This window comes from Mytilus galloprovincialis, chromosome 10, assembly GCF_965363235.1.
Source record: "Mytilus galloprovincialis chromosome 10, xbMytGall1.hap1.1, whole genome shotgun sequence".
Classification (NCBI taxonomy): domain Eukaryota; kingdom Metazoa; phylum Mollusca; class Bivalvia; order Mytilida; family Mytilidae; genus Mytilus; species Mytilus galloprovincialis.
The window spans coordinates 75,824,018-75,840,762 of NC_134847.1; the positions used below are offsets into that span (position 1 = coordinate 75,824,018).

General features: G+C 31.2%; 1 protein-coding gene across 1 annotated transcript in view; it reads left to right on the top strand.

Annotated features, from left to right (window-relative positions):
* Positions 1–1,990: 1,990 nt before the first annotated feature.
* LOC143049578 (pyrokinin-1 receptor-like) overlaps positions 1,991–16,745 on the top strand; it is a 29,537-nt gene continuing 14,782 nt past the window's right edge. The window contains exon 1 of the mRNA XM_076223180.1: positions 1,991–2,370. Coding sequence (XP_076079295.1) covers positions 2,109–2,370 — 262 coding nt within the window. The 5' untranslated portion in view covers positions 1,991–2,108. The remainder of the gene's footprint in view (positions 2,371–16,745) is intronic.

Here is a 16,745-nt window from a genome sequence, read left to right on the forward strand (position 1 = left end):
TTATAACCTTCTTAAACTGCAAATTCGTAACATTATTATCTCCATTGTAATTATAGTTTTTATATTCTTTACTTATAAAAAAAACTATGAAAAAAATACTTATTTTTTATTTTGCGCCTTTCATAAATTAATCTTACAGACTGAATAGATTTCTTGTTGCATTCATTTGAAGTATTGTAAAATCTGAAGATTTGGTATTTGAGAATTTTTCAATAAGGTATTGAATTTCTATCCTCGATTTTTTTTAAATATATATTTAGACTTTTAAAGATGTCTTTTTAGCATTGTATTCTGTAGAAAGTATGTTAAAGTGGTTTTAAAGGAAAGTCAAAATGTTGAAATGCCATACGGAGGCAACATAAATAGAATTTAGAAAAGAATGGCAACATTCTCATGTCATCGTTGAAAGAAGAGGTTTTTAAAGTTTTTATTCGCAATTCATGGACAAAGAATTGCTATTTTAAACATGAAATGCTCTTCTTACATCTTATGTAATCTGTTATATTGTCATTTTGATATAGAATCATATTCAAAACAGTGTAGCTGTGGCCATTGATTGACAACCTTAAATTATCCCATTGACTGGGACAGATTAAGTGAACGTGTGTCTGTAACGACAACTGCTCACTACTTACTTATTATAGAATTTAAACTGTGGGGTCACCAAAGGTTCTTAACGCCTTTAATACTAAAATAGTTCGGAAAATTAATCAGGAATAACTTTATGTTTTGATTTATATTATTGATATAAATCAAAACATCGTGTTATTCCTGATTAGTTTTTCTAATTTCTTTATTTAGGTGTTGAGAACCTTTTGTGACCCCACAGTTTAAGTGCCTTTAACAAGTACATAGTGAGCAGCGGTTGTTACAGACAAACGTTCACATAATCTGCCCCAGTCAATGGGATAATTTAAGGTTGTCAATTAATGGCCACAGCTACACTGTTTTGAATATGATTCTAATCCTGTCTGTCCTCTTGAACGGTGCTCTCAGACCATCGAAGTAAAATTCAGCTCATTTTCTTTTTTAAGTTTTTAAAAATTCTATTGAATATTAATATTTACAACATGAGCAAAAGCACTGGATTATAAGTATACATAGTGTCGTAGAAACATAGCCCAATGGTAGTAGCGTAATAAATGTATATAATCTATTCATATCAAGAAATAGAGACATAATCTTGTGGAAGTTATGTTATAAATTTGAATATGATCCATACAAATCAAAATACAGAACAAATATACCAATCAATAAATATTCCTTACTGATTGTTCACATCAGAAAATCTGCAAATCAAATCTCGATATACTATTTGATTCATTATACTGTGACCCACAGTCATTTAGACAGTTCCGGTTAAATGATAAATATTTAATTTACTTCTTGCTTTACATCACAGGAGATTTATTCATCACGATTGTTCGCCATAAAACTGATTATAGAACTTTGTTTATAAAGAAGAGGTAAAAAAAAAGGGAATTTGATCACTCCCATGGACATAATATCTAGTCTTTAAGTTCTTTACCTCACCACTTATTGCGATATATAATGTAATATAAGTTTGTATTTTTCTCTCGATTAATTATAATGCATCCATATGGCAGTTTTTTGGTTCTATAGACATAGATTGGATGAGTTTTCTTTTTGGCATTGATTCAAAGGAGGAGTCTATAAGATCTGAAGATTCTCTATTTAGACTATTTCAATAAAATGTTGAAATGATGTGCTTGTTTTTATTACAATTTACGGATAATAACCCGTATTGGTTTCTTTACTTCCGTCGATGTGCATGACGTTTCAATTAACAAAGCATGAATTACGTCCTAATCTGTAACTGGCAGTATGCTTTCTGAGTTGGCGTTTCTAAATTGATATTTCAGCTTTGACAAAAACAATTTGAATATATTGCTGTGAAAATTACATTTGGATAAACACATATTTTTCTATACATTCCATTGGATAACTTAATAGTCAAGAGGATTCACTTTAATTATTTTTTTAGTTTTCAAACAAGACGAAAAAATAGTATTTGTTTTACAAGTTAGATATAATCAAATATGTAACTAAATAGAGTTCACAAGTCTATAATTTTGTATTACTGTATAATGTCAAATGAAAGTCGAACCCAAGGAATAAATGCGACCGTACCAACAGTGGAAGACCTTCTCGTTTTGTATCTTGGAGAAAAAAGGAAAGACATTGGATCCGTTGTTGTGCTGACTGTTATATATGCTGGTGTGTTTATATTAGGGATAATAGGGAACCTGTCTACTTGTGTTGTCATAGCAAGAAGTCCTTACATGCACACAGTCACAAATTACTACCTGTTTAGCCTAGCTATATCGGATTTGCTCATCTTGATTATGGGTAAGTTAACATTATAAATAAAGATGAGAGTAAAATTAATGCATTGTAAGTATTATGATACTTGCGAATACTAGAAGACAAAATATTAAATACATGCAAAAACAACAGATCTCAAAGGTATTATGCACATACAAGGATGCATCATGTTTTGTTTCACAACCCTAGATATGTAGCTAACGAGAAAAGACATCTCCCTACTAGCGATATAACTCCAGTTTATATATCCTAGTTGGTCAGTAGTCTAGGATTCAAGACACATAACATATGCATGCGTTTAAAACTACATACGGTATATATTTTTAAGATATGTGTGGAGTCTTGGAAATGCATTTTGTTATTCTTTGTAGGATTATAAACAAAACGTACAAGCAAAAATGAAAAGCTCATTTATTGTAATTTTAATCTCAAAGTTAACAAGTTAAGTGAAAAATCAAACAATTAAACAACTTGTACAAACTGTAAAAACCCTTGTTTTATTTTACTTCTGCTACTTTTGATGAAAAATTGAATGTTTTAAGAAGTAAAATACCACCAGCCACGGAGTTGTCACATCTGTGTTCGAAGGGAAAGAGATATTGGACCTAGTTGTTGCAAACTGGATTCTGGTTTTTAAGTATCAAATTAAAAAAAGAAAAAGAAACTTCAGGTTAACCTTAATTCTAAAATGTCGTGTTTTTCGTTAATTTTGGTAATCAACATTAATATAGAACTACGATATTCATTGAGTGTCAAAATTCATTAGATATACTAGTATTGATAGTGTTGAAAGTCGTTAAACGAACTTGAATTAATGGGAACTATTGGTTTATCCGTTTGTTTATACATAATATCTCGCATTTGAAAATAACACCGAACCACCCAAAACTCGTTTTCCAATACTATCACAGTCACTTCCCTCCCTTAAGCGGTTTCAGACTTAATATACCGAATTCCATAGACTAAATGTAATCAAGGTTAATTTGAATCAACAATAAATCTTTTAAAATCAGTATGTTTGGCTTCAATGTGTTGCTTATACAACTCTTCTGTAAATGGAGACGATTACGTTCAAATGTTAGTCCTCTATATACTAGTATCCGTTTTTAAGTATTTACTTTTTTCTTATATTTTGACTGTTACATTTTATGTGAGTTGTAATGGCCATAACTTTTATATCTTTTTTCTCCTTCGTGTCATTGTAATTTGTTAGATTACAGCAATCATTTATTTCAATTACAAACCAAACAAAATGTATTAGATTTATGGCGCGAGTTAGTTGACAGAATTAGTGTACCATTGCTATCGTCTGCTGGTCTGGCTGATGGTCATGTGTTGATCGTTACTATTCAGATAATGACAACTCCTGGTTTCTTATATGACGATGATTACTGCGTGTGAGGGGATTGAATTCGATACTCAATTACGCATCGTAAATATATATAAATTCTTCTTTCTCAGATATGGAAAAGACTTAGCATAGATTTATCAAAACATACAATAGCTCGGACAAAAATAGTCAGTACTACATTTCTTTGTAAGCTTAATAGGCAAATGAACATAAATTGAACATAAGGACGTAAATTTGAGATTGTCCTGAATGATTTAAGTCCGGACTCTATAAATATATATTTTTAATTTTAGTTTCTTGTGTATAATTCGGAGTTTAGTATGACGTCCATTATCACTGTACTAGTATACATATTCTTTAAGGGGCCAGCTGAAGGACACCTACGGGTGCGGGAGTTACTCGCTACATTGAAGACCCATTGGTGGCCTTCGGCTGTTGTCTGCTATATATTCGATAGTTGTTGTCGCTTTGACACATTCCCCATTTTCTTTCTTAATTTTATACATTTGTTTTACTAACAGTTAATGCTGTAGCAGCGTTTTCTTATTCGTAAACTTATAAAAAAAGAAGCGACTAAATGTCAAAGAAAAAACAACTATAGGTCCCTATACGACCTTCAACACTGAGCAAACCCCATATCGCATAGTTAGCTACATTTGTAAAGGACCTTATTAAGTTCTACGAATGTACATGTTGTTTCTGTATCTATTGGTGTATCCTGTTTTCCATACACTACATGTAAGTAGTAAATTAAACAAAATTATTTTGATTTTTTAAAAAAATCACATGCGAATGAAAATTTTGGTTTTAAACATTATTATTTGTAAAAAAATAAATAAATAAACAACAGTTTGATTGAAGAAAAAGTTTTGTGATAAACAAAATGTATGAAAGGGACGAACACTGAATATTTTTAAGTCCATACACGCTTTAAACCAAGAAAATTAGTTTATCTAGAGCAATTTCTTGATTTTGGGTCAACACCTCACCATTGAGTTTTTTCCTTGTTTGTCAGATACACAACTCGCCATGGGACGAGGATGCCACTTAAATTTGAGAAACGAATCGCAGAAACGATATAACGGATATGCGTCAGCGTCAGTATGAAACAAAAATCAAATGACTCAAACACTTTGGTCAACATACGGTATTCGACAATAAACAAGTGTCTAAAAAATACACGAATACCAAGCTCTAAATCTTATAAAAGATCATATCCAATCGAATAAATTTGTGAAGCTATTAAATCTCTATTCACTCATTACCTTCCGGATTTGTTTGCAATTACATATTTCGTAAACATAATGAATAGCAAAAGCAAATTGAAACACATCGACTTTTAACACTTGTTCGAATTTTCATATAAAATGTTAACAATGATATTAGGAATAACAATGCATACACATTTGTTTTGTTGTTTTGCTTTATTTATTTTCCTGTAAAGAATAACAATGGCATTTCCAAAGATTCAGATATTTCTAAAAACAAAAGGTACATGTAGTTTTAAACATTGAATAAGTTTTAGACTTTGTAATGCTAAGAAAACCAAGACCAACTAGTTATACATACTAGAAAGTAAGGTATAGATGTGAAATAGAAATCTTTAACAATTTTTAACTTTCAGTTAATCAATTCAACAAGTAATAAAAAAAAATCTATTTTAAAATCCCCTTTCGTGCTAGAAATTATCAATTTATTAACAGATAACCCTACTATTCCATCTCGTTGCACTTGGAAACTCGTCTGTAACCGTACATCATAAAGGTTAAGACCGGTTTATCTATTTTTGAATACATGCCTTATAAAATATCTTTAGTTGATTTCAGCATGAAATTTCATTAATGCGTAGGGATTAAGTATAAGGCGGACGAAGTGATATGTATAACAAGTTTCTGTCAAAGTCATTCATTACTAAATTGGACTATTGATATGCTCTCTAAAGATGACTTTATTACGTGTATCAATCTCCATTGATTGCTATTTCTAAGATCAAGTTATATTAATTTTGTCGACCTTTTCAATAGGTAATGTTAAATGAGCCAGATTTTCATTACAATCAATCATTATCCAACCGCAACATGAAACACGTTAAATAATTGGTTATTAAAAGAGTATTGTTCATTTCTCGCCTTTAGGATTTCTATTTGTCAGTAAGATTTATGACTACCTTGGTGATTTATTTGTTTTTCTGCAAAGTTTTATGAAAAAGTGTAAAAAGCATTATTTCTTTTAGATAAAAATACACTCGTTTTTTTCAAGATAGTGTGAAAAGTTGAATATAAATTGCTATTATTCAAAACAAACTATTTTCAGATGGAAATAATGATCGTGCACGCAATACTTTCATGAAATTACAATACTCTTCTTGCATTAGCTACTTATGCCCACCTCCCCTACGTTACTTGCGTGTATAAATTCGTCATTCACTTTCTTCTGTTTGAAATGTCGTACTATTACTCATTTCAATATTTTGTATGTACTATACATAAAAATAATAGCTGACTGATCTCGGGGAAGAGTTGAAAAAAACATTGGCTGATCTATCTTACAAAACTTTCGTCGAACTTAACATTTGAACAAGAGGCCGAAATGTGAATCATCAGTTCGTTGTTTTTTTTTCTTTTATTCAGAAAAATAAAATGAAGAATGATTAATGGTATTTGGGGGAATACTTTTATTTTCAAAATTTAGAATTGTATAAAAATAAAGATATAGTGTAAACTTATTATATTTTTATGAGACAGCCTGGCTAAAGAATCGATAAAAGCACCAATAAGGCAATAATAAAGATATATTGACTGTTTAGTATTTTGGAGATCTGGTATGATTGCCAGTGGTGGGTTTCATGTTACTCCTTTTTAGATTTCCTTATAGTTCAGTTGAATCATTCTTATATCACAGACGACTGCACGACATATGCAATAATTGGACAAAACATATAGTTAGCTATTAAAGCCACGACAAAAAGTGAGCTGTTTCAAAAGAACAAAAACACTTCGGTCTCAGTTATGGTAGAAATAACAAACGGAAAACAAATATAACAGACAGCAACAAACGAAAACCATTAAATTACAGACGTCAGAAATGGGACAAGCACAAACCGAATGTGACGAAGGGTAAATATATGTGAGAGAGCTCAACCCTTCACATACTAAGTCAGTTAGTTTTTTGTTTTGTTTCACTGAAATCTATTTGGAATGGCTATGGGCGATACTATCATGAAAATAAAAGATATTACACGTCAACTAGACATATAGTGTTTCTATGTTGTAATGTTGCCTGTACCAAATCAGGAACATGACAATGTTTATCTATTCGTTTGGTGTGATTGATAATTTATTTTTTCATTTGCTTCGGGATTTTCCGTTTAGAATTTGGGTCTTTTTATTACTTTACTTTATACTACTGTTTCAGGCTCGGGTGAACATTTGCCCAGGTGTTAAGCGTTTAAACCCGCTTCATTTGTTTGTGTCCGTTCTTGGTCAGGAGCCTGTTGTTCAGTGATTGTCCTTGGTCAGGAGCCTGTTGTTCAGTGATTGTCCTTGGTCAGGAGCCTGTTGTTCAGTGATTGTCCTATGTTGATGTGGTTCATAAGTATTCTCGTTCTTATATGTATTAACCCGTTGGTTTTCCTGTTTGAATGTTTTAACACTAGTAATTTTTAGAATCTTTTATAGGTTGTTGTTCGGTCTGAGGCAAGGCTCTGTGCTGAAGACCGCACTTTGACCTATAATGGTTTACTTTTACAAAGGAGTAGGTTCAGTAAGACCCCTTTTTGTCCTCAAATATAGCAGTTTTACAAAATCGTGGTGAAAATGTAATCTTTTAGCTATTTACTGGAAAGTAGAATGCTTCTGTTGCATAAACATGTTGTTGACAATACTGTGCACATATATCGGGTACTTGTATCATTAAGTCATGCTAAATTACTGAAATCTTCACAATAAATATATTTCGACCACTTGCAAGTGAATAATTCATCAGAGATGTTCCTTTGCTTATTTTTACAAAATTGAACTTATCTGCCTGCAAATATCGAATCATTGTTTCACTTCTTCACTTTCATTAACTTTTTCACAGAAAACAATTATATATCTTTAATTTTCTTAATATCTCGTAGCTAATGCCGCTTTAAGAAAATTATATTTTTTATGCTAACTTTTACAAAAACATGTAAAATTTCCAATATTATATCAACATGGTCTTTAACAGCAGAACTACATATTGATTTTTTTTTCTTTTCAAAGTATGCTTTACACTCTCTCAAATTCTGGTACGATTTAAAAACATGTGAATGAAACAAATATAGAAGAACTTGACCCTACTTTATATTTGATCTTTGCCCTTAATTCACCGAATCATTACCGGTTTGACAATAATAATTATATTATTTGACAAGTAAACAAGTATCAGAAAAATACATTAGTGAGATTGTCGTTCTTCAGCATGAAATCCAATCGGTTTGAAAAAAATATATCTGATTAGTCCTTGATTTGTCCTGTCCTTCCATTATGTTATGTGATAAATAGGAAGTCCAATAGAAGCTACAATGACTATTAAGATGTAATTGAATACAGACATGCAAAAATGATCTATCTTCGTCAACAGTAATTGTGTAAACGTCAGAAAACAATACCTCATATCAGATTATGCCATTTAAATCATTGTTTTTCGTTATTCGTTTTGGAAAAAATCACGCATTTATCGCAACGTATGATCGATAATATAACGCTATAATTTGTATCTTTCCCTTTTTATTAGTGGAACATTTTGTGATATAAACAATAAGGATAAAGACAGTGTTACCAAAATTTCAAAAGCATGTTGTGTTGCATATGTCAATATATATAACAATGACAATAACATTCAAGTTTTTTAAAACCTATTTTTTTTATGTAGAATCCTATGAATAAAGTGAAATGTATCTTACAATTTAAAGCTTGCGTTGTATCCACGACCGACGTGGGTTCAATGGATGACTTGATGCCCAACAACTTTAAACTACACAAGCCATTGATATGCAGCACATTCACTAAATGACGAGCTAAAATTCTATCGAATCCCAAAGAGAAAACCATATATCTGACAATTATTCTTATTTCAAAATAAATTATCATGTATGAGGAGATTGGGACAATCCCCCTTAAAATCCTTCGCGACTGAAGGGCACTTCGCAGGATAAAACTAGATACAATTGTAGTACTCAATTATTTATACGTTTTATCTTTAGCATAGTTATCTTTGACTTGACAAGTTGTATTGTCTGTCCCCTTTCGGTTGCAAGTTTGTTGGATTCACTCTTATTCGAAAAATACCAATTTCCTTAGATTTCAAGGGAAAACATGAACCACAAGTTTAAATGTTCAACGAAGTATATCTTTTTCTATGGATTGGATTGCAGAATTGGCAAAACCACGAAAACAACAAACAACGAAAAGACTTTGTTTTTCAATCTACGAAAATTGTCATCCTTGAAAATAAATAGAACCACAATATGTGTTTTCAATTTTATATTTTGCTTTACCACCTTTTGCTCACGCGCATTCCTACATGTATCAATAACTGTTTTATGATTATCGAAAGGAGCATTAAATCGAAACGTTTAAATTTGAATTATTTGTGCTATGTCGATGTGTGGACTGTTAGCCCCCGAGAGTAGTTTATGACTAATTATCATCTGCCAATTGCTATTATTCCGTCACGTACAGCAAATTATAGACATGTTGGGCTTCCTTCGTGTCGCTTTTTGTGCCTGTTTCAAATAGAGACACATCTATGAATTTATCAAGTGTTCGCTTTGAGCGTTTGTGGTTAAGTTTTATTGTATCAAGTACACTATACTTATTATGTTCTACTTCGAGTATTATATGCAACCATTTTACTCTGAGGACAATCCTTTAAATTTAGAAAAGGAAAAAAAAAAGAAAATAAATATTAATATTCTATTTTACCTCCAACATTGATTTAAAGGCCATACATTTCATTAAATTTAACAGTCTCCAGTCAGCTATTCAATATAATAAATTTAATTACTCATTTTTCAAAACAACATGTTGATATCATGTTCTTATTGTTACTAATTTATCATACTTTTTAAAGTAGTAGGAATCGGCATTGCATTGAAACTGAATAAGAAAATTAAAATATCAAATAGTGCTGTTAGTTTTAATCGCCTGTTATTTCCTATTCAAAATCTTAAAAAATTTTGGAGCGGTAATGTAAAATTGATTATTTATGTAAATCTTCGATAGTGTCTATCGTTTCTTTTGTGAAATTAAAACATTACAATGTGGATAACGGCAGCACAGAGTGCAAATGCAAATTTTATCGTTTTTAATTGTTCTAAGAGCAACTATTAAAATGTTTTACGGGCACATTCATACGTTAGTTGATTCAGAGAAAAACGTTAATCGAAAAGTGCAGTATAATTTCCTTATTTTCCACGATCTATGCTGCTTCAAAGAAATGCACTTTTCAATCTGAAATTGCTTTGTTTTAAAATCCCGGTAAAGTTTTTTTTCCAATACATATTTTTCTGCTAACTTTACAGGGATTTTACATACAAGCATACTTATCAATTAGGAAAAGGCGGTAAAAAATGTAGACATTCTCCCTATTTCAGATTGGTTAGATTAAATTTTGAAGATGAAAAGTCAGGGTCTTTTTTCATAAACATTTACACAATAATATTACCATCTTTTAAAATGTAAATTTTAATTGTCAATTGTTTACGTTATCATCGAATACGACTTCAATCATTGAAAAAAAAATCCGAAACAATTGACAGTATTAATTTCTGATTTACTACCTTTCTGGGTTTACACATAGAAAATCCATGTAAATGACTTCGTGTAGTAATGTCTGATTCAAGGCTAAAACGCCGACGATCGGATATTGAACATAAGCTTCTTTATCATTCTTTGACATGCAAGGGGAATTATACCATGGATAGATGGTAGACTCACAACCATTATTCGAAGTCTATAACAATAATCATTTTTCACGATGACAACATAATTGTAAAGTACATTCTTCCTTGTAAAATTTGTTATTCATCGGATCAAGATTTGAAAAGATGATTATATCTTTTAAACACAAGTTGAGACATACATTTGTAAGATCACCTCCGATTTTCGGTGGTGTTCGTATTATTCAGTCTTAAGTATTTTGTAGGTTCTTGTTGTCTTTTCGTCTTTTTTTATTTTTGTTGCCATGGCGATGTCAGAAACTTTCGCTCTTGAGTTTGAATATCCCTTTGGTATCTCCCGACTCAGTTATTATGTACCTGTGATCGGAACTAAGTTGGCGGTTTTAAGGATGACTTATTGGTAATGATCGTTTGTAAACCTGTACTTGTCTGTTACTTTCTTTGTGCATTTAAATTGATGTATGAGCGCAAATCACATTTGTTTCCTTGTATTTTATAAAAAATCTACTATCTACCTTTAACTATAGTGACAAGAATATACGTTTGAACATTTCATATTAAAATAAACGACCAAACAAAATATTTATCTTTTGGCCTTACTTCTTCTCATCTTCACATTTCATTATGGTTTTACAAAAAAATCTACGGTAGTTATTTCAACTGGTTATTTTTTTCAAATTGATGCGTATCAAAAGACTAACCAAAGACGGGCTAACATAACATAAAACACTAACCAAAGACGGGCTAACATAACATAAAAGACTAACCAAGACGGGCTAACATAACATAAAACACAAACCAAAGACGGGCTAACATAACATAAAAGACTAACCAAAGACGGGCTAACATAACATAAAACTAATGTAAAGACTCTTTAAACATTAGTATTATTATGTTCAGTCTGAATATTCCACCAAATTTACTGTTAATTAGAAAGGCTTCTAAGTCCTTTTAACTGAATATTTGAAAGTAATAAAGAAATCGAAATCGAAATTACTTAATGAACTATAGTACTTGAAGGCCAATGGACAACTTGTTTTTTCCAAGACGTGTTTTTCTCTTGTATAAATTCATTTAGTAGTCATTAATTGCATATAGAGTAAACCACTTTTTTGTCTGGTGATACAGATTGCTCATTTCACTGAGTTGTAATTAATTGTCAAACCATTTTACCTAATAGGGAAAACCACTTTCCAGCAGACAAAAGTATTTAACACATCAACGTATCTATTATCTGTATTGCGGAAGGCACAAACAGATAGAATACATTCATGCGACAGTTTATCTGTATCAAGATATACCGTATGGTAATTTGTGTCATTCTAGCTAATGTATATGAAATATTAAACCCATAACAGGAATGGAAAACCAATACAAATATCTGGTATAACCTCATTATTGAAACACAGTATTGGTTTAGATTCAAATCAAATAAAACAAATGTATCCGATACATGGCATTGGAAAGACGAAAAAGATTTATTCTTCATTTACTGAGTATGGTTCAACGAAGGTCATCGTACATGAGTTCATATAAGTATTATATATTTATTGGAACTTGATATCTTTTATACATTGTATGTATATATAATGACTCTGTCATATGCCAACATATCTATGGCCCAACTCAAAAACACCTCTTATCTTATGCTCAATACCAGCCATCAAGTTTCCGATTTCGATTCATTGACGATATTGATATTATATGGGTAGATTCACAAAACTATCTTAATGAATTTCTATAACACTGTTACTCTTTTAACAATTCCATTAAATTTACAAACGAAACATCAATTGAAAAAATAAACTTCCTTGATACTATACGAGTTACACCCAGAACGGTCCCAATACTACGAGTTACATCCAGAACGGTCCCAATACTACAGATCTCCATACAGAGTTACATCCAGAACGGTCCCAATACTACGAGTTACATCCAGAACGGTCCCAATACTACGGATCTCCATACAAAGAACATCAACGTTTCTCTCCAAAAAGTTGCTACCATAAAAACTGCTCACCTAGTATCACTATCAGTCAGGCATTGTGATTCAAGATAACATACTAAATTAAGAATAAGTAAACTTTTTGACTCGATATCTATGCAAGCAGCTAATTGATCGAGGATACATTAACAATATCATCGATATAGCTTTCGAAAATCAAAAATAATTATTCGCGAAAGACTTCTGGAGTACAAGGATAAGAATAAATGAGTTAACAGAACATCTCTTGTACTCACTTACAATCTTGATTTGAAAAATGTGTCGTCCATTGTTGGAAGGCATTGAAAAATTAAAGAGAATAACTCCAATTTGAAAACCAACTAATTTACTCACCACCAGTAATGACCATCAGAAGAAACACTCGTTTGATATTGTTACTTTCCAAAGCATGAAATGAACCCTGAGTTTGATACCGCAGCGAAAAGGAGAAGATAAAACGTTTTAGTCCACCAGTTCCATACTTTAGAACCTGATGGGCTTAATGAAAAAGACGAGAAAAGATACAAGAGAGCTAAAGAATAATTTATTTTGTAGCTTCCTTCTTAATATTTCTGTAATATCCTGTTGTCATCTCCCTCTGAAACTTCACATCTGTATTGTACCTTTCAGAGTGGAACATATTAGGTATGAATTGTATAAACAGAATGTATTTACTACAGGTAAATAAACTCATCATAGATACCAGGACTAAATTTAGTATATACGCCAGACGCGCGTTTCGTCTACAAAGGACTCATCAGTGACGCTCGAATCCCAAAAAGTTAAAAATGCCAAATAAAGTACGAAGTTGAAGAGCATTGAGGACCAAAATTCCTAAAAGTTTTGCCAAATACAGCTAAGGTAATCTATGCCTGAGGTAGAAAAGCCTCAGTATTTCAAAAAATTCAAAAAATTGTAAACAGTAAATTTATAAATATAACCATATGAATGACAATTCATGTTAGCACAAAAAGTGCTGACTACTGGGCTTGTGATACCCTCGGAGAAAATTAGAATAGGGTACCTCTATTAGTATTGGAGAGTCGTCTACGTTGAAAATCAAAAACATCCTGCTTAATATATGATTCACTTCTTCAGATGCTATCTAGAGCGTTCGAAGAAATGAGCTAACAGCATATATTGTGAGATGCATTTTTATAAAAGACATACAATACGTTGACCGATTAAATTCCAGAAAAAGAACACAAATAGGAAATGAAAGATATTTCCAGGAAGTAATTGATGTTCTACTACCGTGTTTTCTGCCCCTAGCAAGACCATTATTTAATAATAGATATGTGTTCTATACAAATATTAGTTTCTTAAAATTACAGGATAGATATTTATTACTACAGGGGTGTAATGACAAAATAGCTTACAACAGGAAACATCACTCCTTAGAAATTAGATTTATGTAAGTAACAGGAACACACGAAACCCTGATGGCAACATGGAAGACAAATATAAAGAATTTTTCGATATCGTTTACTCCATTATGTGATTTTTGTCACACGTCATTTGAAATCAATTCGATAAGTTCCATATGATGCTCACCTTTGGCAAATACAGATTTATCAAATGAAATATTTGTTTGTAAACGACATTATTATGCAGCACATGTTATTTAATATGACGAGCCTACTATTTGTCAATTTTCCTTAACCACGTTATTGCGTACATAAACTTAATACTATATGACATTGTATTTATTAACATTGCCACCTGAGCTGGCGTACGTCTAGATGAAAGAACACCCTTTAATGAATATCGGATTAATTTGCCCTTCGTTTTCATGAATTTCCCAAAACAGTGTTTATCCTCAATGACAATGAACAATGTTTGTAATGTTCGATGTACTTTTCTGTCCTTCTGTAAAAGAGGTAGGACCAATTTATCATTGATTAATTTCCTTACAAGACAATTTTCTCAAATTAAATAGGTTCACAACATCACAGCTTCGTTTGTATACTTTGAGAATCAGGCAGCATTAAATACCACTTTTGAACAAACAAAACTCATTTAAAAGCTTTTTGAAATGGCTCAAACTTAATTTGCAATAAAAGACAATCAGAATATAGCTTACAACAAATTACAAACTTCTCATGGAAGTAAGCTGTATGTTACTTTTCAAATACAACTTATATTTTTTTCTTTCAGATCCATATTTTATAAAAACATTAAGCCTGGTATCTATGATGAGTTTATTATCGTATTTTTTCATTTTGAATTATTTAACGTTTCATCAATGTTCCTATTACGACATCTTTTTGAACAAGACATAACTCGATGACCTTCTCTACTAACTAGCATGGTCACCACTGACATCAATAAAATATTGGACTGAAAAACAAATTATCACAATTTTTCTCTACAATTGTATAATTCTGTACCTATGTGTTTATAAAGGGATGATAGATGCGATCCATTCAGTTTTATAGTGGGTGACCCTCCCTACTTGTCTCTCCCTTATATTTTATCTCACAATAAATTAGCAAAATTGAGAATGGAAACAGAGAATTTGTCAAAGAGAAAAAATCCTACTAGAATCAGAAAACAAAGCAAAGCCACAAATTGGAAAATCCCACACCAGAAGGGAGGTGCATGTAACAAAACTTTATATGAAAAAAAATATCAAATATTCGAGATAATCTCTATCTTAGGAACGATTTCAGATGAATCCCATCGCCTAACAAAGTTGATTTTTTATAAATACTACATACTAGACATTGTGAAATATAAAATAAAAATCATGTAGTAAGTTGTGCTGGTTTCTCTTCGTTTTCACACCTTGGTGAAAAAATTACTATATATGTATATTGGGGTAGTGATGAGGTTCCTCGGATAACTTGTTAAACGAAAGGAAACATCGACACAATATTCATAGCATAACTGAAATAGCGTTAACTCTAATTATGTTTAAATCGTTTGTTGTTGGTACTATGAATTCAAATTAACACTGAGAATAAGTAGAATTATAAAGTTGGTTAAAAAAGTCGTTTTAAAAATAAAGTGCCCTCAAATATATATCACGTATAAATGGTGGTCAGTTAGATAATAAAGAACTAGTAAGTGCATCGAACATGTAGCAAACTTAAGTGCTTTAGATTAATAGAACTGTTCTTGGCATCCTATAATAAAAACAAAAACAAAACGTTTCTCATAAATATAAATGACAGGAACTAGCATAAAAAAATGAAACAACACGTATAAATTTAATGCGTCCTGATTTTATATGACCACTCCTTTTTTTTACAAGAAAACACAACTATTTCTGTACTCAATTTCCTAACTTTCATTTGCAACGGAACGCCTAGTGTTATCATTGCTTAGCATGATTATCAAAAAGTTTTTTGTTTGAATATTGTGCTTACTGACAAATAGTTACAGGATATTCTAACATTTCAACTGGGTTAACTACACTCTTGTCTGACAGTGCTATATAGGATCATTTTACATAACATGTCATTATTACAATTTCCAGGAAATGGAAATAATTATTTTCTTTTATACGAGACAATGTGATGTAATTACTATTAAGGCTTCCCTTACAACTTTCCATGCTTTGAAATGTTGTGGTATATTCTTTGATTGCCATTCACAACCTTAAAGTAATTAATGCCTTCCAGAACGGAAAATCGTAAGGTCACGTCAAATCATTGCATGGTATTCCATGGTGAGGGTAGGTGATATTCTTCATCATTAATATCAATGTTGTTTTACAATATTGGAATTACTGATTTTCTAGAACTTTGAAGTTATTTTTTTCTAATTTAAAATGAATAATAGGTTATTCTTAAAATGATTTACACAAGGAAGATATTTCGTTATAAAAGTGCACATGTTTCTATTCTATGTATAATATCATGATGATTTTAAACATTTTGTCATATGAACTGCAAAGAAGTAAAATTAATTAATTTATTATTTGAACCATGATTAATCTTTTTTATATTCAACTAGATCAATTTAATCTTACTCAATTATTTTGTGGTTTTCATTGTTGAAAACTGCCTGGCACTATTAAATATTCTTAAATGAGGTTTGCATGCATAATAGTTTACGTTAAGCTTTTCAACGTCGGATATCAGTTCCGGTTTCAATTTGTGTGAGTTGGTCCGAGTAAGCTCTGTTACGGA